General features: G+C 38.8%; 1 protein-coding gene across 1 annotated transcript in view; it reads right to left on the reverse strand.

The window, feature by feature from the left end:
• RMND5A (required for meiotic nuclear division 5 homolog A) overlaps positions 1-17003 on the reverse strand; it is a 20670-nt gene extending 3667 nt beyond the window's left edge. Inside the window, exons 1-6 of the mRNA XM_026847143.1 lie at positions 16867-17003; positions 10835-10969; positions 10575-10675; positions 5351-5517; positions 4443-4608; positions 1697-1799 (exon numbers count right to left, since the gene is read on the reverse strand). Of these exons, the coding sequence (XP_026702944.1) occupies positions 1697-1799; positions 4443-4608; positions 5351-5517; positions 10575-10675; positions 10835-10969; positions 16867-16971 (777 nt within the window). The 5' untranslated portion in view covers positions 16972-17003. The remainder of the gene's footprint in view (positions 1-1696; positions 1800-4442; positions 4609-5350; positions 5518-10574; positions 10676-10834; positions 10970-16866) is intronic.
• Between the last annotated feature and the right edge of the window lie 4051 nt (positions 17004-21054).

The following is a 21054-nucleotide window of genomic DNA, read 5'->3' on the forward strand; positions in this document are numbered from 1 at the left end:
GGGGGGGGGGGGGGGGGGGGTGTGGGCTGTGGGTGTCAAAACCCCTTGGATTGATTATGTTAACGTTCTACAGTTCCTTGAACGATTCTCCCAACATGTACATGTCGTGTCAATAATGAAGTGTAGCAGAATAATTTCTTTTCAGTACCAACACAGAAGACACAGGTCCAGCACAACTCTTGCAATCAGAACAAAATGATTTCAGGAAGGGACATCTCACAGAGAACAGGTCTGTGACTTCATAAATTGACTATGAACTGCAAAAATCACAGTTTCTGTACCTGAAGCTCCGGGCTCTGACCAGTCCTCAGTTCTGACAGGTTTAACTTGCAACAGAATCTGACAATAGAGCCTTTTCACGCCACAATCCCTGTCTTTGCACAATGAAAATAAGGCTTCCCAACCCCATACTGCCTTCGCAGCACGTGTTAGAGAACCTCAGGTTCAGAAAATGCAAGGAGGCCTACATGTACTATTAACTGGTCTGCATCTGACAGCAATCTTTTCCTGAACACTCCCTTGCTGATCATTCCTGCATGGACAGCAGGGCATGAATCTGTCACACTTGGAAGTTACACTCTCAGTGTTACAGAAAACATAGCTGGGAGAAACTCACCACACGTACTTACGCTACAGGTTAATCTCTTCCAGCTACAATCAAAGATGCTAACTCAGTTCATGCCTAGCTTCCACTAAACAGGTTTTCTTTACAAATCAAGACCAGGCCACTGGAGAGCTGCACACACCTGGTAAGAGCTATAAAGGGAAACTGGGGTTTTGTAACAACTAAACTTCATTTCAACCAATATAAATGAGTTGTGCTGGAAGCATAATGCATTGGATCCCAATTCAGCTCCTGCGTCCCCAGATGCAGCACTTAATTCTTTCATCTCCTATCTGCCTGACAGACAGTGCAAAGCAACCCATGGACAGAGCTCAAGCCTAGCTTGGGCTCTCAGCTGCTTTCCACTTACATAAAACATCTCACACGTTCAGTGTAAGGTTAAGTGGAAGATGAAAGCATCTGTTTTGTTAAGGTCATGTGATCAAAGACCTTTTCAATGTGAAAGGGGATATAAGCAAAGGGGAGAGCAACAAACAGAAATACAAACCTAAACCTGGCAGACAAACATAACCGAGACAACAAGAAACAGCTTTGACAGTCACACTATTTGATAGGTTATCAAGAAACTACAACCAAACTCACACTTTGCCACAGATAAGAATGCAAACTTGGGGGTCTCGGAGGAGAGGGAGTCAGCAGAAATATACAAATTGCAGGAGGAACATGAAGAGGAAGGGGACTGGGAAAGAATGGCCAGAAAGGGGTATAGAAGGGGCCAGAAGGTCCATGCCAGTATTTGAGGGTCCCTGAACATGCATTTGCTTGTGAATCTAGAGTGGTGCGTGTGTGCTTTCATCAGTGAATTTCTATCTTTACCAGCCAAAAAGGAGGAAGAGATCTTGGCTGTCTACACTTACGTTTTATGCAAGACTACAAATAGGAAAGCAGCAGTCACATCCATCAGTCTGGGATGGAGACCCAGAGGTCTCTGTAACTGTAGGAAGTCTCAAGCCCTGGAGGTGATGGAGGTGGCAACTGTGTATAACATCCCTTAACGCTCAGCACAGAAGAAAACCCAAACCAGCATTTAACATTCGAAATCTGCCCTAGGAGAGCTTAGCATCAACTCACCGGTAGTTCATCCTTCTGGTTCCAAACACCTGTGCACTGCCTTTGCTCAATAACTGCCTTGATATTAATTAGAGCTGGTAATGCTACACAACCTGCTGAAAAACTGCAAAAAAAAGAAACATTAACATATGTTGTCTGTTAGGAAACCAGCATTTTTCATATTTCTACTTTAAAGGCTGGGACACAAGAGTGCTGTGCTACTTCATGCAGTTCTTGTCTGTATGTCTAAGCTCCCTTCAAGCATAACAAACAAGAGTTTTAGGGCAAGTTATCAGCTGCCCTGCATCTTAGGCTAGGGCCCTCATGTACTACACTCCTGACTGAAAACAACAGTTAATCCCTGCTCTGAGTCTTGTAATGAATTTCTATACCACCTACTTTTATTTTGAGCTGTATAGGAAGAAGACATGTTAGCTTATAGAGGCAGCTGCTCTCAACTATGGAAGAGTACATACAGCCCAGGAGTTTCCACGTAACCCACGTGTACACACAACACATAATCCTTTAATTATATGTAATTATCATGTAGAGAAACATGTCTTTCCACCTTCAACTAAAAATCAAGGAAACAATGTAGAAAAAAAAAAAACACAGGAAGGCAGCAAAGGAAGAAAACCACAGCCTGTAACAAGAATGGCAGTATACAACCAACCAAAGTCAGTGTCCCAACAGTGCATCCTGCTCAGGGAGTTACTATTACCAGAACTTACCACATTACTTTGAAATATTTCACTATGTTTCAAAAGAAAGTATGACACTCAGTTTCCACAAATTAACAGAAGTTTTGATGGATTTAAGTCTAATGACAGTGCTATAGACCTGGAAATTAGCAGCAACAGAAACAAGATTTGGCCTTGGTATGAGCCTGCTCTGTTTTTTTGGCAGACTATTTTACTATTTGTGCAAATTTTATTGTCCAGAGAAGTCACAAGCTTCCTCTCCACTCTTCCTCTCCAAATACTTGTTTTGATGTTTCCACAGAACATTCTGGCTAGTTTACTTGGGAGGGATGGGATGTGCCTGAAACCTATGGATCTCTTGCCTAAGCTAAAACAAAAAAAACATCATACCCCTCACCTCCAACTGGCCATTTTAATCCTTGCACTTTGCCTTCTGGTTATTTCAGCCCTGAGCATAATTTACGTTAATCCTCTGGAAATTTTAGACAAATAGTATTTCTAGAAATAAAAGCATTATTACTTTAATGGTTCTGTATGAAAACATTTCAGGAAGAGTTCTTTAAGAGTATAATAATTCAAGTAAATAGTAAACTCAAATGGTGTCCTGTAGCCCTCAAGACCCTGAACCATGACCTCCTTAGTATGACAGAACTTTTCCACTGACTCCACACAGTAAATCAGACCAGGAGGCCTGTATAGGATTAGATAAATACTGGAGAAACCAAACAGCCTTAAAAAAGTGACCACTACTCATGTTCTAGAAAGCAATATATTTTATAGCAGGGATTTAACTTCAAGCTGCTTTAATTTCTAAAGGATTTGCAGCACTGAAAGATCACACCAGTTTAGAACAGCCTTGTTTATGACAAAAGTATCAATACCACCTATACAGTAAATACATTCCAGTGCAATCAATTTCACACCAGGCACAAAGCAAGTGTCCAACCAATACAAACATCAATAACGGGGATTTTCCACTTCACCAGAAATCTCTTGGCCATTTGCACTGAAAACCACATTACAGCGTCAGTGAACGAGCAATTAAAACGTAAAGGATTGCTGTTAACTTGAAAGAGGAAAAAGATGAAAAAGCCAGAGACAGAAGTTTTAGATATCTATAAAACTCTCAAACGGAAACTCGTAATGTTTATTGCAGAAACACAATTAATCTCAAAGTGCTCCCTTCGTTGCTTCTGTTGTATTTTGTGGCAGAGGTGCAAACAGAGGAAGCAGAAGCCTTGACAGTTTTAAGTGCTCTAAACTTAGCACTGAAGTCTAATAACAGCAACATGCAAACAGTACAAAAAAAAAAAAAAAGCAAGAGGTAGTGAAGCTTGTGCTAATCTAGCCCAGAAAGATACATATCATTTATTTTCTATTTAATATCTGAAATGAAAATGAGAACATCAGGTGAGTGTATCTGGGGAGCTAAATAGCAGCTAATCTGTTTTATCTTCAGAGAAACTAGAAGAGATTAGGTTCGGTTTTCTTCACATATCTAGCATCCTCCTACAGATTTGTATTTTGTCAGATTAGGTATTGAGTTTGGATTGAAAGTGCCTCCTTCTTTGCAAACGAGGTCCAACAAACAATTTGGAAATTTATAGCTGAAATCACAACATAACTCTCAAGCATTCTTCTGAAGAGAAAAAAGGTTAAGTAATGTGTGGATTAAAAACCAAGGCAATCAAATACTGATAGAATCACAGCCACAGTTTGGGGGTTTTTTGCTGTTAAACAGCAGGGACAATTTTCACACATTTGCCTTGGGAATAATGAGCTGATTGCCATCCTCACCTTTTGCAATGGTGTCTAAACTATGGAAGCCAAATTCCACCCATAAATGCTTCCTCTTGCGCTGCAAAGGTGCAGGGTAAAGCAAAGCACACGGGAACCTCTGACTTCTAATCTTTGCAAATCTTGTTAGAACTAAGTGTAACTATACTCTTAATTTAATACAAACTAGATGACACTACTTCTCAAAAGCTGTTTCTTTTGTCCTCAACAAGAAACAGAAACCAAAACACTGTGTACCTCGTTTTAAAAGCAAGTGAAAGCCAGCATACCTAACACTGAGAGGTGATTCAACTGAGAGACCCAGAAGAGCACAGGCATCTCTTGTAAAGATGTCACAGATGTCCGCCCACTGGTTTGCATCTAATAGATGAACGTAGGGAGAGTTCTCTATACCTTGCCGCAGATACACCAGGCTGCCCATCAAAACCTGAATATCTGTGAGGGACCAGGAACAGTTAATTATTTTATGGGACAGATAAAAGCCAATGTGTCTACAGTCTTAGTTTTTACATGGAAAACAGGCAGATGCTCCAAATCAATAATACATGTCCTCACCTCTACAAAATACAATTATAGCCATCACAGAACTGACCCCTACAGCTGTGAGAGCACCAGTCCACTATGGATGGGGGGGGGGGGGGCATCTGCTCCTCTACGAGCATGGCATGCTGCCTATTAATCTGCTCTGAACAGGTTTACTTTTTTGGTAAGCTTTGACGCACACACGGTATCCTAAAAATTAGGCTTTACTGGATTCAATTTGAGATTGTTCACTTAACTCACATATTGCCCATTTTTCAAAAGTTTCACTTCTCTTTGTATTACCCCACGCAGCAGAAAATAGCAGACTATTCCAAGAACATTTCTGTGCATTTTTAACACTTTACCCTGGCAGCAGGCCTATTCTAGATGTGATCTACGTATTATTTAAAGAGTCAAAAACCTTAAATTTAAGCAAATATGCAGACATATTAAAATATAATTTTATTCCCTCTTTAAAAGAAAAAAGGCATTAAGTCAAACTGTAAGGATTCAGGTTATACAAAAATACAAAAATAAGAAGCCTCTAACAAAATGCAAATAACGGAGCTAACCACATTTGGAATGCAATTTATATTTTACTCCATGGTGCCACATTCAAGTGCTTTAAAAACCCTTAATGTGACTGAAAACTTACCTTTCTGATGATTTAGGGCAAATGGTTGGAAGTTTTTCGCATACTGAAGTGCTTCTCTTTGATTTGCTGTTCCACCCATCAATAAACTAATGAAATATAATCTGTGCAGTTTAAATTCCAATGAACTATTCTGTGCCATGAGCATTTCTCTGTTGGATACTGCCCACCTAGAAGAAACGAGGAGGTACAATGGGACATTAGAGTAATTAAGTGTCAGTTTACACCATTATGAAATGATTAGAATTATCAACCACTTATTTCAAGGAGAATATGACTGTTCCCTGAACAATGGCCAGACCCTTTACAAAGATGTGCAACACGTGAACAATAGTACTTTTGGTGCTGCTGTACAGGTTAACCTCTGCAAAATTTAACATGCACTGGATTCCAAGTGCAAGATTAGGCACAATATACGGTAGAAACAGCTAGAATCTACTGTATTTGGACTGATACTACTCTGAATCTTAACAATTACAGATAGTCTTCAACTGCATGTTGAAGAAGTTTGACTGAGCCTTTCAAAAACATATTTTCCAACTTCCTCATTCACCAAACATTTTCTCTAAGCCACAATGTTTATACGTGTGCAGATGTTGCCCTGGAGAGGGGAAGTGTGTCTAATGGGACCTCGAAGACAGACATTGTCAAGACCTTACAATGGGGGATAGGGGGAAGGGAAATCAGTTTAAATATCATACTTTACCCTACGCAAACTTTGCTTTCCATGTTATTTTCAACTTAGACAATAAAAATACTTTTCACTTTCTGGGCCTCATTCACCATGACAACACTAATGTTTGGCTTCCAAATAACATAGAAGAATTCTTAAACATGCACCAAGTAAAATCAACTGGAATTTTCAAAGCATTTTAAAAAAGTTATATTATTATTTAGATTTTATCCATCCCTTTCTTGTGTTTCTGTGTTTGGTTGTTGTTTCCCCCCCCCGCATTCAATTTAGTCAGGCCTAAATCAATCCAACCTTTCTCTTAAGAACTTCAAGTTTCAATGTTTTTCAGTACATCTGTTTCTCATTAATGTTAATTAGTTATACTATTTTCACTGTGGGGGCCCCATTAAGCAAAGAGCTTTTCACTTTTCAGCAAGGAAGTGAGCCAGTCTCTGGTCCTTAAAAAGAAGGAGTACGTGAGGCTTCTATTCTTTTCAACCAATATTAAAATAAGAAAATTAAGCATTCTTACCGTACTGGTAAAGCTTTCAATGGAAGTTAGCCTTCTGCATCAAGATGTAAGTGTTAATGAGCAACTATTTACTTTCAATTTGTTGTGGTGACAGTGTCAGGAGTCTGATTTTACTGGCAAGGCTTTGTAATGACAGCAGTAACCTTTCAGTAGGAAACAGTGAAAAATATAGCCTTTGAACTAAGAACAAGCCCTACTTATCCCTAATTTCAAGCAGTTTCAGATGAGCCTCAGAAGACTGTAAACACTGTAATCTCCACCAGGAGGGAAGGGCACACTCACTACCCATGGGCTGTTGAGGGTGGGGGTGTTTGTTTTGGTTTGGGTTTTTGGTTAGGGTTTTTTTTTCAGGGGTTTTTGTGGGTTTTTTTTATGACCAGTGTCTACAATGTAAACCAGATACAGTGGCACTAAAGCTCACTCCCAACTAAGAAAACAAGAGCCTGAAGTTAAAAACCGTAGACTAATAAGCAGCTGAAAGACAAAAAAACTACTATCAATAAACAATAAGACTAGTCCACAGTCTCATCAATGAGATATTAATCTGTATTGCATCAAGAGAGCCTCCATCTTCTCCCTGCCAATATTTGCAACCACATGACGTGGTACTTCATCTGGCTGAGATCAAGCCTATTTTTCCAAATTAGCTTTTAGACAGGCTTTCCATTTTTAGCTCTTTTGAGTGGCAGCACAGATTTGTATCAGAAGAAAGCAGTCACAGAAGCAAGGCCTGAGGTACTTGGTCTAGGACACGCTGTTCCTATTTCCAATGGAAAGACAAAAAATGAACAAGTGAGGTTTAAAACATTCAACTCGCATACTCTCTACCACTGTCCAAAATCATTAGTAATCACAACACCTGTCTTCCTACCTCTTCTCAAAACTATACTTTCAGAGTGTTTTCACTTCTGAGGCTCCAATCCATCTGAATTTTTTAAAGTTTACAATATACTATTCAAACCACAGGTACACAGAGGTCTCTTCTAGCTCCCACATGGGAGCTAAAATGAATTTCACAGAGCCTAACAAAGATTAAATTAAGTTTAAAACATACCCCTAAAGGTCCCAGAAAATACTATCAAGACCTATGCACCTTGCTGCTTTACAGACAGAAGACAATCTCTCTTCCCCAGGAGATTACAGAAAGCTTTGAACCTGCAGGGTATTCACACCAGACCTTCACATGGACACCCACCTGGACTCAAAAGGGCCAGAATGCACCCAGAAAGAACCTATGGATTCCTCCCCCCAAATTACAATGAGAAAAGTCACTGGCAATTAATGGGATCCTGCAGAAGTACAGAGATTACACAGTTTAGGGTGCAGGGCCAAACTGGGCATCTACATGGTAAAGTTGCACATCCCACAAAAAAAAAAAGTTGTAACCAGTAGTACCAAATTTAATTCTGAAGTGTAGTCTAATTTTACATGTTGGAATTTCTATTAGTAAGAAAATCTGAAAAAAAAAAAAACAAAACAGTTCAAGTCTTTTTTTTTTTTAAATCAAGTATGAATCCTAAATACTATCAGCACAGCAGGACTTCAAAAGTTTTTTTGAAAGGTCATTAATTTTAAAACTCCTTTTTGGTGGCAGTGACCAGGAGGCACCCACGCTTGCTTTGTTTCCAACACCAAGTTAAGCCGAGCACCAACTGCAGAGCACTGGCAGAGCCAGAGAGACTGGTTATTGTTTTCATCCCAACCTTCCGCAATTTTGCATGGGCAAACCCTGCTATACACCCCTTCCTGGTTCATGATATGGAATTAATTATCCTTGTGTAACACCCTTCTGCTTCAACAACAGTGTCAGTAACCTAACCCTAGAATGGGCCAGTTTGGGACTGCTTTTATGCACCCCTGAAGCTGTATTTACTGGTGCCAATTTTAGCTGTTTATTAGCTTTTTGCCCAAAGGGCACAATGCCACCCCTCCAAGCTCCTCTCACAAAGAGACTGTCCCTCCAAGAGTGGTTTCTATCCTTCCTCCTGAACACCCACATCTGCTGGGAAATAACACAGGAAATACATTCACTAGCATCAGCAGTTCTCCAGAATAACCAGTCATTTAAGACATCGGTTACATCCTAAGCTGTATAGTTTTGTCACATTTTGATAATCCTCAGTAACAGCCATGTTTTTTACAGAAGCATCACTTTAAATAAGGACTCTCTGTGCCTAGCAGCAGGCAAAGAGAAGCAGCTTTTGCACTGAAGAGTTTAAACAGAATAAACATGAACAGAAATGAGAGGAGGTGGGGGAGGGAGACCAGCATACAAACTGTGCTGACAATACACCCTATTCTCTGTCCATTCAGCTGTCTTCAGAATAAGAGTTCCTTTGAAGAAGGACCATGCCCTCTCCTTTGTTTGAAAAATATTTAACACATTGCAGGAACGAGAAAATATGACTAAGTAGCAACAAGTAAGGCATAAGGCCTAGCAAACTGAAGCTAAAATTAATTTAGTGACTTCAAGTGAATGGATGTAACACCAAGTTATTGTTCCTCAGAGAGTGTCCTTCCCAACAGCTATATTATTTGAACTACAAGAAATACGTGGTGTAGCTGACAGTAAATCCTGTTTCAGTTGTAACACCAGGCATTTCAGTGTTGCTTCCCTTCAATTAGCCAATTCAACAGCAATAAACCACGTGAACTTTCCACCTGTGTAACCATGTTCAAGAACCAACTATTTAGGTCAAACTTTGCACAACCCAGAGGCATAATCCAGGTTTGGTTTATGAACACCATGGTTTGAATATCAGAGTATCCCTGCACTTAGTTTGGATGCCAGTAAGCCCTGAACTGACACACCTGTGTTGGTTCATGTTAAAGGGAAAATATTTGTTATTATGAAAATGTACTTCACTGAATAATGCAAAAAAGGCATCTTAAATACATGCATTATGCTCTGGAATGAAACAAAAATTTTTATCTTGCTTTGGTTTCATAGTTCCTATTTTTAAAAGGTCACTTAAAAGTTGGCTTTGGTTGGATTTGGATTTTGTATACGGTGGTTGTTTTTTGTTTTGTTTTTTTTTTTTCCTCACTTCCGAGACAAACCTAAGCTTACCAAAGCTCTCGCAACTTAAAAAAAATAAAAATTGTTTGGGGGCTTGTTTGGGGTTTTCTTGTTTTTAAAATAAAGGCTATTCTGAAATGGTGCTGAGCAGCTACATATCCACTACTGTAAATATAAAACAGTAGCCCATGAGACATTTCATCACCTTTTCCTCTTCACTGTGACTTTTAGCACCGCCTTACATGTCTAATGGTTGTAAAGTTGACCAAGGACAAGAAAATATCCTGGTCTATCCTGATACACCTCAGATACTCCCAGACTTTTCATTTGACCATTCAGTATTATCTATTAACTGAATTGTTTTGTTCTGAAGAAATCTAACTAATAGATCCCACTGTCAGTCCAAGCTCCCAACAGCAGCTCACTTCTCACCCAGTGTTAATCATCACCAACCTGGCAGCAGCAGCAGCAGCCTACAAAGTACACACCTATCCTTTCATGCTCTCTTCCCACCCTGCGGTCCTTTATCTGGAGAGTGACTTGAGGAAAAGTGAGAACTTTGATCCCAAGTCAAATTCTGCTCACCCCAAAGGCTTGGTGAAGCCGAAAAGACTTGCTGGTACCCAACACCTTTAGTAAGTCCTGGTATCCTTCATAACTGAACCTTTTAAAACAAGGTTCACTAATAATTCACTGTAAGGCTAAGTACCATCATGGCAGACAACTGTTTCTCCAAGTGATGTTTCTTTCCCAAAACCTTAAATCAGCATCACAAATGATTCAAGTTAATTCTTACTCTATGAAAGAGACCCTCAGTTAAGTACGGCCCATGGGGAGGGACACAGCAGGGAGGAAAGAAGGAATGGGTTCATACAGTAACTAGATCTCTCAAAGGAGAAACAGGGACACATCAAAATATACTAAAGATAATATTTTTTAAAAGTAAGAATTTGTAAAAAAAAAGGAGAGAAAAAAAGGAGTGAAAAAAAATGAGCGGACTCACTCTAATGCAGGTCTCAGAACTCTAACTTTTAATGCTTCCAATATTCGATTCAATTCCACAAATGGTTCTTTTTGACTTTGATCTATTGATAGACCAGATTCCTGAAAAAACAGAGGCAGTTTTTAGTAGAAGCCTAAGAAAACATAGGATTAAACCGACAATTTCAGTATTCACCTGGACCATTAACATTTAAAAAGGACACTAACACAAAGCATAATTTTCCATGGTGGATAACATTCCACATCCACACTTAACGTTACCTGACAAAGTTCCTCTGCTACATCCAACATCCCCTGCCGGAAGAAGTGCTCCACCATCACCTCGTTGAGGATTCGCTGGCTGTCAGCCTGCCAGCACCCATCTATCCCCACGCTGCTGATGTCAGAGTCAAAATTCTGAAACGTACAAATTAACAGTTAATAGGCTGGAACAAATCACCCCACGTAATTTTTCTTTGATTATGCAGGACACCTATGTCTCCACCCTGATGCTTTCTGCCTATTACTCAGTTGGCCCTCAATTACCTCCTGTTCAAAGTGAAATATATGTCAGCTGCTTCATTATCTCCTGTGTACAGAAGAAGTCGTCCTTTGGCTTTCTCATTTCAAGTCTGAATATTATCCACCATAAAGAATTACATTGACAAATTACAAGTCTAGCTAGCAAATTAGAAATCTAGTTAACTAATAAAGGGGTTTCCAGCCCATGATGCATTTTTGAAGGAAGTATCTACAGAAAAGGCTTTTTCCATATGCAAAAACTGAAAATGCATAGAGAACAGAAAACAAAGTCGCCTACACTAGAATCAAAATAGCGTTATCAATGCATCACTGTCACTACAGTACACCAAATTAGAAGTAAAAGCTTTAACTCGAGAATTTTTTACATAGCTGGGGGGGTAGACAATGCTGAAAAAAGAAAGTGTCACTTCTCCCCACCCCCAAACGACAATGAAACTCGAATCTCTGAAGACCTCGACATCCCAGCAACAGGATGAGCTTTGAAGATCTGAGAGATCTTTTACAGATCTAACTCCAATGATCCCACTGCCATGTATTTTTAGGCCAGTGGCCTATGGACATATTCCAGGAATAAGTAAAAATATTGTCACAGTGACTCTTCAGTAACACTTAACACTGCTCGGCACTGTGCCTCTTGGCAGCAGAAGAGCAACACTTATTCTAATCCAAGATATAAACCAGGGTTTTAACTGCTAACATGTTTTATGATCAGGGCAGGCAGGTTAATTTGAATAAAAATCCTCACCCGTTGCCTAAAACAGGCTTCTTGCAAAAGAAACAGTCTAGAAGTCAGTGTGCACTGCTTGCTGCCTGACACGACGATTGTGGCTGTCTTCCAAGAAGTAACTTCAGAAATCAGAAGTTTAATGATAACAGCAGTGCTTCAGCTGTGGCTCTGTGACGACCGACAGTCCTGCACAATATGGGAACACTGACCTAGCAAGCACGCATGCTCCTGTCAAAGCAGGCAGAGCAAATAACATAAAGTTGGTACAAGCTATCTTCTAGTACTGTGCACAGCTCAGCTTTGCACTGCATCTTCATTTGCCACTTCCTAATTTCCTTCATCAACCACCTCCATGTCTCCTTCAATGCTGCTCTGACATCATGAGAAAGGGGCAGCTTTCTCATCCTTGCACGTGTGGCTTCAAAACCACCATTCCCTTCAGGTCTCTTAGCAAGCTTTCAGTAAAACATTAACCTTAGGTTAACAAATTGTCTCTTCCATCTTTCAGAGATGGTGGAGCAAGAGGAGCATTTAAATTATTGCCATTGATTCAAATCTCACATTTAACAACATTTTCACTTATGCGTAAGCTGTAAGCTCTTTATCATGCTGCTCATCTTTAAGTTGCATCTTGAAAAAAAAAACATCTTGAAGATTAAATAATACTGTTCTCATTTGTGCCAACCGCTTGCCTCTAAGTTTCACTACCATTTGATTTTGGTATCACTGTCCTAACAGCAGTAGCAGGTAACAAACCCATCAACAACCCATTTGAGAAATACCCAAGGCAGTAGCAAGAACACACAAGCTGGTGTTCTAGGTGGGGTGGGGGGGTGGAAATCAGTAATCTAAAAATAATCAGCTACGTTATTTTTCATGCAATTTCAAGTCTTACTGAATGTATAATCCTATAAAAAGAAACTGTATTCTTCTAGGCAGTTACCAACTATTGGACCTGAACCTATGCCTTAAATATCATCACATCCTTCTCATTGCTTGCAGGCAGGGTACTAGAGCCACCTACCTCAGTTCCTTCACAAAATCCACATTTTGTTCTGAAACAAGAAATCTATGAGCCTTGAGAACCTTTTCAAAACCCCATCATAAATTAATTTTCCTAAATACCACAAAAGATTATGAGTCTAGGTCATATTAAACTAGATGTGCTGTAGATCCAAGTCACATCATACAACCTGAGGACCTAAATTTTTTTCTTCCCCTCATCCATTCTCCGATCAGCCCAGTCTTGACCAGGTTCTCATTTCAATAACTTTTTTTTTTTTTTTTTTTTTTTTTTAAAAAAAAAAAAAAAAAAAAAAAAAAAAAAAAAAAAAAAGCGCCTAACCAAAAAAGCCCTAGCCTAGGGCTAAAAAATTTTTATGTGCTAAATGTACCAATGATACAACATAAACTACATTACTGAAAATTGCTGAAATGGAAGGAGGGCTTCAAGATGCAAGTAACACAAGATGGACCATTTTAACCAACATACAACCTTCCATGTTATTAGTAACAACAGAATTATGAAGAAAAAACAATGACTAAGAATAATTTTATTCCTCAGTTTCTCAGTGGAGATCACTTTGTGCATTCTTCCCTTCTGAATTCTGACCCAAAAATATATTTGCTTACCTTGTCTGTTCAGTTTGTTGGTTCATAATATAAAGTTTGACTTGCAAAGACTCTGTATTTATTTAGCCATATTCTTCACAGCAACATAATGTTCAGTACAGGTTTGTAGTTTGTACAGAAGTTTTTATATTAAACAAACATTAACATGGTAAAAGTTTGCTTTCCCAAAACAAAATCTGGATTAAAATGTTGGCCCTTTAAAAACAGGCTTAAAATTCAGGGGGGATTTATGCCACTGAATTTCCTGAATGAAGGCATTTAACCACTACTCAAACAGATTGATGCTAGAGGGAAAACATTTACCAGCCCCACCAAACATGCTTTGAGATGAATTCAAACCATTCCAGAAGAGCAATTGATTTACAGGGAGGCTGATGAGTGAGCTACCTGATAACAACTTGCTGAACAACAGTGATGTGATGAATTCTGGAAGCAGAGCAAATGCTACTACAATAAAGAAAAATCTGGATGCAAACATTTCCTTTCAAATGAGAAAAGCTCTTTGGAAGAAACGGGAACACTTCATGGATCAGAAGCACATAATCTATGCAGAACTATTATTAAAAAAAAAGGTCTAGTTTATTAGATAAACCTTCCAGGAACTGATAACTAAAAAAGCAACACACAAAGTTTTGGCATTTCAGACTAACGTGGCTCACGTTTGATGCCTGATTTGAACTTCAGTTTTCAAATGCTCAGGAGCTTCTGTTCTCAGAGTGAACTCTGCAGGTAGAATCTAGGTCCCATCTAAGTCGTAAGCAATGACTACACTAACCCAAAAAACAACTAGACTAAACTTTACATGTAGGTATAACTGTCCCTCAACACTGGGAAACAGAAATTTAATCTGAAATTTGCCATGAGCAGATAATTCAGCAAATTCTTTCAAAATCCAAGCTTGTTAAGTAGGAAGTCTGTTGATTCTACATGTTAACAACAGCTGTCATTTGGATGCATGACATAAAATTGGTACCAATATTAGCATGTTTCCCTATCTCAAATCAGACAATAAAATGAGTTGCATTTTTCTGTGCCTGAGCATGTACAGCTAGAAAGACCATAAGCAGTGTTCTAGATATATTAATCCATCTATAAAATAAATGAGGATTTTACATGTGACAGAAATAAATCTCATGAATCAAGGCAAGGGCTGTTCTGCTTTAAATTCTAACAAGCGTTTTATTTAGGAAGCAGTAGGATTTTGCCCAGAACGTGCTGAGAATCAATTCACTACATCAATTACACTTAATTACTTCAATTGGTTTAAGCTTAGGTATATTATAGCGAAGGCATGGGGGGAAGGCAAATGCGACTTGGATGCCAACACAGACTTTGCTGGCAGGTTTCAAGCATATTTTCCAGCAAAACAGGGAAATCACATTAAGTTCGTATGGAAGGTTTCCTTCAAATGTCACTGTCCAGGGAAGCATTAAATTCCACCTGGATTTAAACATTACACATATTCATCTGACAACCAGGCCAGGAGTTCAGGGTACCTTTTAAAGTAGTTCCCTTAAGATACTACAGTCAGGGAAAACCAGTAAAATTCAAACTACTTGCCTTGAAAAAGAGTCAAAGTTCATATTTAAGGAAACAATCCTAACTGATGCTCTGAACTTTATAAAAATACATCCAAATACGAGCAGGACTGGGGACTCATGCAGTTCCCACTGCTTCTAGTCTTTTGATGTAAACACCACAGACACTAAACCAGGATTCACAATCTAGAGGAATGAGAACACTGAACAGAGCAAGTTGAGCTCAATTTTTGAACACTTCACTGAAACAGCCCATCTGACACTCAGACACAGAGCAGATTCTAGTATCCTTTCTACTATTTTATAAAACCACTTGAAATTTTTAAAATGTTTTTAGTTACAGCTACCCTTTTCCAAATAAAAATGGTAGATAAACTGAAAACAGCAGAACAGAAACAACACTGGAAAAACTATGCATATGACAACTGAAACAGCTATTTGAAGATTAGACTCAAGTCTAAACTTTATTAAGCTTGCCAGTGTTGTTTTCTTTGGCTTCTAAGAAATACTATCACCAATTTCCTTTGAATATTCACTCTGTAGAGGACCTAAGGCTGCTCTACCTCAGAGTATTTAAATGAAAAAGGCATAGCCAAACCTGAATATTGTTTGTACAAAGCCCACTTGCTAAAGCAGAATAGGAAAGTTTCAAACTTAGGACAAGATTACATAGATTTATTCCAGGCTTTGAGCCAATAATAAGGATGGAATTTTACTCTAGTTAATTGGTTTAGATACAGCAGCAAGGATTAGAGGCAGATGCGTCCTTAAGCTCTGGATAACAGTGATGCTTGGATTAAAGCTATTAGTACAAAGTTTGAGCTCTCCATGATGGTCAGCTATAGATACAAACAAAAAATAACTGTTGCACAGACATTCTGCCCAATAATGCTTTAACAGATTACCATTACTAACAAAGTTTAGATGAGATTCCCAAAGGATGAACGAATATTCTGTAACACTGCAAATGTCTTTGTCCAGACAAAAAGCCTCATTTTACTACTGGGTTCCCTAGTAAGATAAGGTGAACCTCAAACCAAATGTTTAGACTTAACAACACCAGCATGTTCTGATATGAAACTATCACATAATGTCCAAAAAAGCAAGTACAAGACTCCCTGCATAAAGAATTACTTTATATGAAAGAACACATAGATAAAGCATGGCCTGAAAGTATACATACAGCACCACTTACACACAAAAAAGTGTTTTAGTACCATTTCATAGTACTGTTAACATCTACCTGAAAAAAATATATTCAGATCCCAGTTATTCTTGAACTGATTTAAGAATGTCTCATATGCAGAGCTTCAAAGATAAGATGCCCTACCTTCTTATTTGTTATGGCATAGGCACAGATACTATGAGGAGTTTCATCTACTCCCATTAAGAGTACTGAGTGTTACAAAATTAAGCCCTAAGAACCAACAACACATCTAAATACATACAAAATGTCTTTCTTAAAATCTATGGTTTAACACCACCTTCTAGAACAAAAAACCTCTTTTGAGTTATTTGCTGACAATTAACTAGAAATGCAATATAAATATATATAAATATATATATATAAAACCCCCAGTATTTCTTATTGAAGCAAACATTTTGCTAAACTGATGTAACTAAGTCTAGTAATATCAACAGAGCATGTTCTCTTGAAAATTAAGAGTTTTGAACTGCCTCAGAGGGAAACTGTATACCACAAACTCTAAAAGCAAGTACTGTACACCCCACTGTCTTGCCTCTGCCCCAAGCCTATGCTTCTGTAGTTGACAGGAAGAATTTAATTAAGCTTAATTGCAGTATAAATCCAAATTTTGTAAAGCAGAGTACACACCACAGAATATATGCGATAACACAAACCACAGAAGAAATACCTTATCAATGGCTTTTCCAACTCGGGATACACTGCTGTGAATGTCTTTATGATCAGAAGCCAGTTTTTGAACTGTATCTTTTATTCTTTTACAACACTGTGTCATAACAAGTGAAATCGTCCCCGACAAGTCTCCATCTTGATCTAGACAAAAGAGAAGAAAATTACTAACTTTGCTACAAACAAATTATAAATTAAATCTCTCAATATGCAACAACATATAAAGACAAGAAATGGTATTAAAAGAAAGAAATGCAGCCTAGAGACTATTTGCAAATCAAGGTCAGTGGAAACGAAAGAAGATGTACAGGACACAGCTCACCCATGGAGTGAGGAATCCAGCTGGGTGCACAACGACACCTGAAGAAGTGCAACAGTTTAAAAAATTAATGTAAAGATCTCATGTGTCTCAGTCACAGTGGTCTAATAAACACATCTTAAAGAAACACCCCAATCCACAAATCTCACAGAATACAGTAAGAAGCTAATGAACATACTACAGGATCAGTTTTCTTTTAGACAGTTCCTTAAAGATACATCAGAACATCATGTTTAACTTCAACAAGGTGCAAGCAAAATTTGGATTAATGAGGGCCCCACTCATTCTTGTCCCTCAAGCTACTCAATTCCATCTGTCTGAATTTGAACTGTATGAAACTTTTCCTTCCCGACTCACGGGAACAGCTCTAAACAGTTCAGCCAGTCTCAAATTCCCCATAGAAGACCTGACTGTGAACATCAGATCCACTCTTTCTTGTCATAAGATTTATTCTCTAGAAACCGTGACATCTTTAAACTGATGTCCAACCAACAGGTGCAACACTGTATGACCTATTCTGTGGACAAAATAATAAATACAAACTCTTTACAAGCCCCTGACCACATCACTGCGCATAACAGTTTATACTCTCGTGCCTTCACTCAAACACAACTCAGTAGCTTACGTCAGAAAAAAATTACATTGTTTTGTGCTTTACTCCGGTCCTTCCTTTCAGCTTTTCATTTCAATATACAAGAAGAATCTATTTTCCAGCCTTACCTCCCAAGGTCTCCCTCAAAGTTCATTCTACATGAAGAATTTTTCCTTTAGGGACAGGGACCTAGCTGCCTTCAACTGCGTGGGAAAGCTAATTTAAGTGGGAGAGCAGCCCAGAAATGTTTCCCTTAACATATCGGATTCAAACCCTTCATGGGAAAAAATAAAATCCCCCAAATATCTCTTTAGAAGAAATGTTTAAAAAGCAACCACGTTTTCCATAAAGCGTGTTCCTTTCTCATTTCATATTTTAACACAGCTTTGGTTTCAGCAGCACGTTAAGAGTCCAGTTTCTGGTATTTCATGGAAGGCAAAATGCAGGCACATCGAACTGCTGCTGCAGGACCAGAACCCAAGAACAACAGAAACAAATTGTACCTCTTACAGTGTACCCTTAGCAATATGCCTCCGATGAGAGCATAGGAAATCCAGAAAAAAAGCTGTAATCACAGGGGTAGGTAATAATTTACCAGCCACTTATTCTAGATACCTTCCTTTATGCATCCTAACTCTCAACCCTGCCACTGATGTCAACAGCAAAACCAACCTGTTGTTACACACTAAAACTAGCTCATTTCTAGAAAACTAAATCGCTGCTGTCCATCCCCACAAGCCCCAGCTGAGGAAGCTTTAACAGCATTTTTGCAACAGCCATAGCTTTTAAGGAGGAAAAAAAAGCTTTAACTTTTTTTCTGCCTCCAGTCCCATGAAGCTACTGATCACCTCCTGGGCAAACAGGGCTCTATATTTTTCCTAGTGAATGAGCGAGGAGTAACAGCATCAAAACAGTCTCTTCAGTGCACATTCACCAACTTGAGTCTGTGTATCCTATATTAAAAATGAAAATTTCAATCAACTATTACATAAAGTTCACCTCCTAAAATTATTTTGAGAATAATCATTACTTCTTGGTTGCCATTTAATTTTTACGATAGACTTTTAAAAATCACATGAAGGCTCTTAAATAACTGTCTCATGACTTTGCCAAGACAAAATGATCAGAGATTACACAACAAGCAGGATGGAAATACTCATTCCCCAATAAACAGAGAGGTTAAAATACACTTTCTTAATAGCCTTTTTCTTTCTTTTTTCAAAAGCCATTAAGTCAAAACCCAAACAACTTACACGCTTAACTGTTTTTACCCCAAGCAAGTAAGTGAATTACTGGCCCCTAACACTGTTGCAGAAACCCGCCACAGTAAAGCAATGAAAATGTCTACACAGGAAAAGCCAGCAGAGACGCAAGAGAAAAGATTTCCACTCAGCACCCATCTCTTTCAGCTTTAATTAAACTATGAGCTACTTCTAAAAAAATCAGCAGAAGAAAGTCTGCAGTTATACCAGTAATTCAGCGTTCACAAAACACTACAGACCAACAGCTTCTCCCTGTATTGTGTACGTACATTCACAATTTAAAAAACACATTAGTGAGCAGACACCAGGCACAGAGTACAGTCCAAAGCCAAGTTTACTCAGCCAGACACATTTATATCATCCAAAAAATCGCAATCCTGCCTTGGCTACTCCAGGAGGCGAGATATATTAGGGGAAGAGAGAAGAAAAAACAAACTTTGTCTTCCTATTCACAAGCCTTAGCATAGGGCTGTTCTGCGCTTAGGTTTTTACATGGAAACAGCTCCAGAAATTTTAAGAGAATTTGTAAGTGGGGAAAAGAAAATCAGTTTAGAGGTTGAAGCAGCTTCTAAGTTTCTTTTTTTCCACCCACTTCCTTTTTATATCCACTGCCTATTTAAGGCCTTTTCATAAATCTTTGCTCTCAAACCTTGCCCTACAGCCTTAATTTCTTCTTCAGCAGTGAGGGTTCTCTTATCTTTTCCTTTTTTCCTTTGAAATTGTATGTACAAGCATATTTCTGCAGTTCAGACCCCTAATTACAGAGCTTTACTTTAAGAGGTCTGGCTGCTTCCACTTCCATCAATTTTCATAAATACTCAGGATACAGTATACAAAAGGTGAAAATACCTGGTCTTATTAGAACATTATAAATAATGTGTTAAAGTAAGAATTTTGCTACCTATGAAGCCATCTTACCCTCATGCCAAAATTGAGCAGAGTCCCCAGATGTTTGAGGGTGCAGTAATACATACTTGTTTCATTCTAGAGTACTTAGTGAAAGAAAGGTCAACGTGGGATGTACTCTGCTGGGACAGCATCACTACTTATTTGGTAAGTGCTGAAAACACGTCCAGGGCCTTCACAGGGCAGTCCCAAAAACTCTTATTCCAAGTCTGGATGGAAAACCTAATGAGGACCTTGAAGTATCCACACACTGGAACCTTTTAATTTTACTACAAAGAGAGTAAAAGCTCTGAATCTGCAACAGGACTCTCACATTTGTCAACAGGACAAATCTTTACATCCCCACAGACTCCTATGAAGATCAATACAAGCGTAAGGGCCACACCACACAGCTTTCCAGGCAAGGTCAGCACCTCAGTTTGTCAGACATGCATTTTATCAACTACTCTTAACGCACAAGCCCAAAATGTATTTATTGAAACACAGTTCAAAACAACGCCAAAGAGACTGAACATTGTTTCATCCCAAATAAATGCCTCAGAACCGGAGTTCCATGTTTGCTCTCTATGGAAATTGCTGTGTACACACAGCAGGCTCTAATACACTCATGTTTATGTTCCTGGAATTACACGCACTTTAAGCGAGCTTTGCACCTGTATTTGTATAAGACTACAGCAAACACATTTTTTCTGAACCAAACAAAAGCAGACTGGAAAACAGTGAAACAGCACAGTTTGCTCTCAAGTTTGGGCTCAGGAGCCTGCAAGTTTCCATTTTTAATCCCAGAGCCATCACTCTCTTCCTGCACGGCCTTGAGTAAATCACTTCAGCTGTCTCACCATCCCCTCCCACTCCATCAATAAACACTGCATTACCTCCATCTGAGGGATTTCGCAAGGTTTAAATGTCTCGTGTTTATAGCGCGCTTTGGCCATCTAGCCCGCCTGCGCAAGGGTTCAACATCAGCTGTAAAATACACACAAGACTTAGGAGGCCGTGTTTACTTCCTGCTGAAGAGTGGCTTTACCCTAAACACTTCCAAACCCAGACACCATCAGAAGAAAACAACTTAGAGACTTCGGAGAAGGAAAAAAAAAAAAAAAAAAAAGG

This window comes from Athene cunicularia (assembly GCF_003259725.1).
Source record: "Athene cunicularia isolate RWA chromosome 4 unlocalized genomic scaffold, athCun1 chr4_part1, whole genome shotgun sequence".
In the NCBI taxonomy this organism is placed as follows: Eukaryota; Metazoa; Chordata; class Aves; order Strigiformes; family Strigidae; genus Athene; species Athene cunicularia.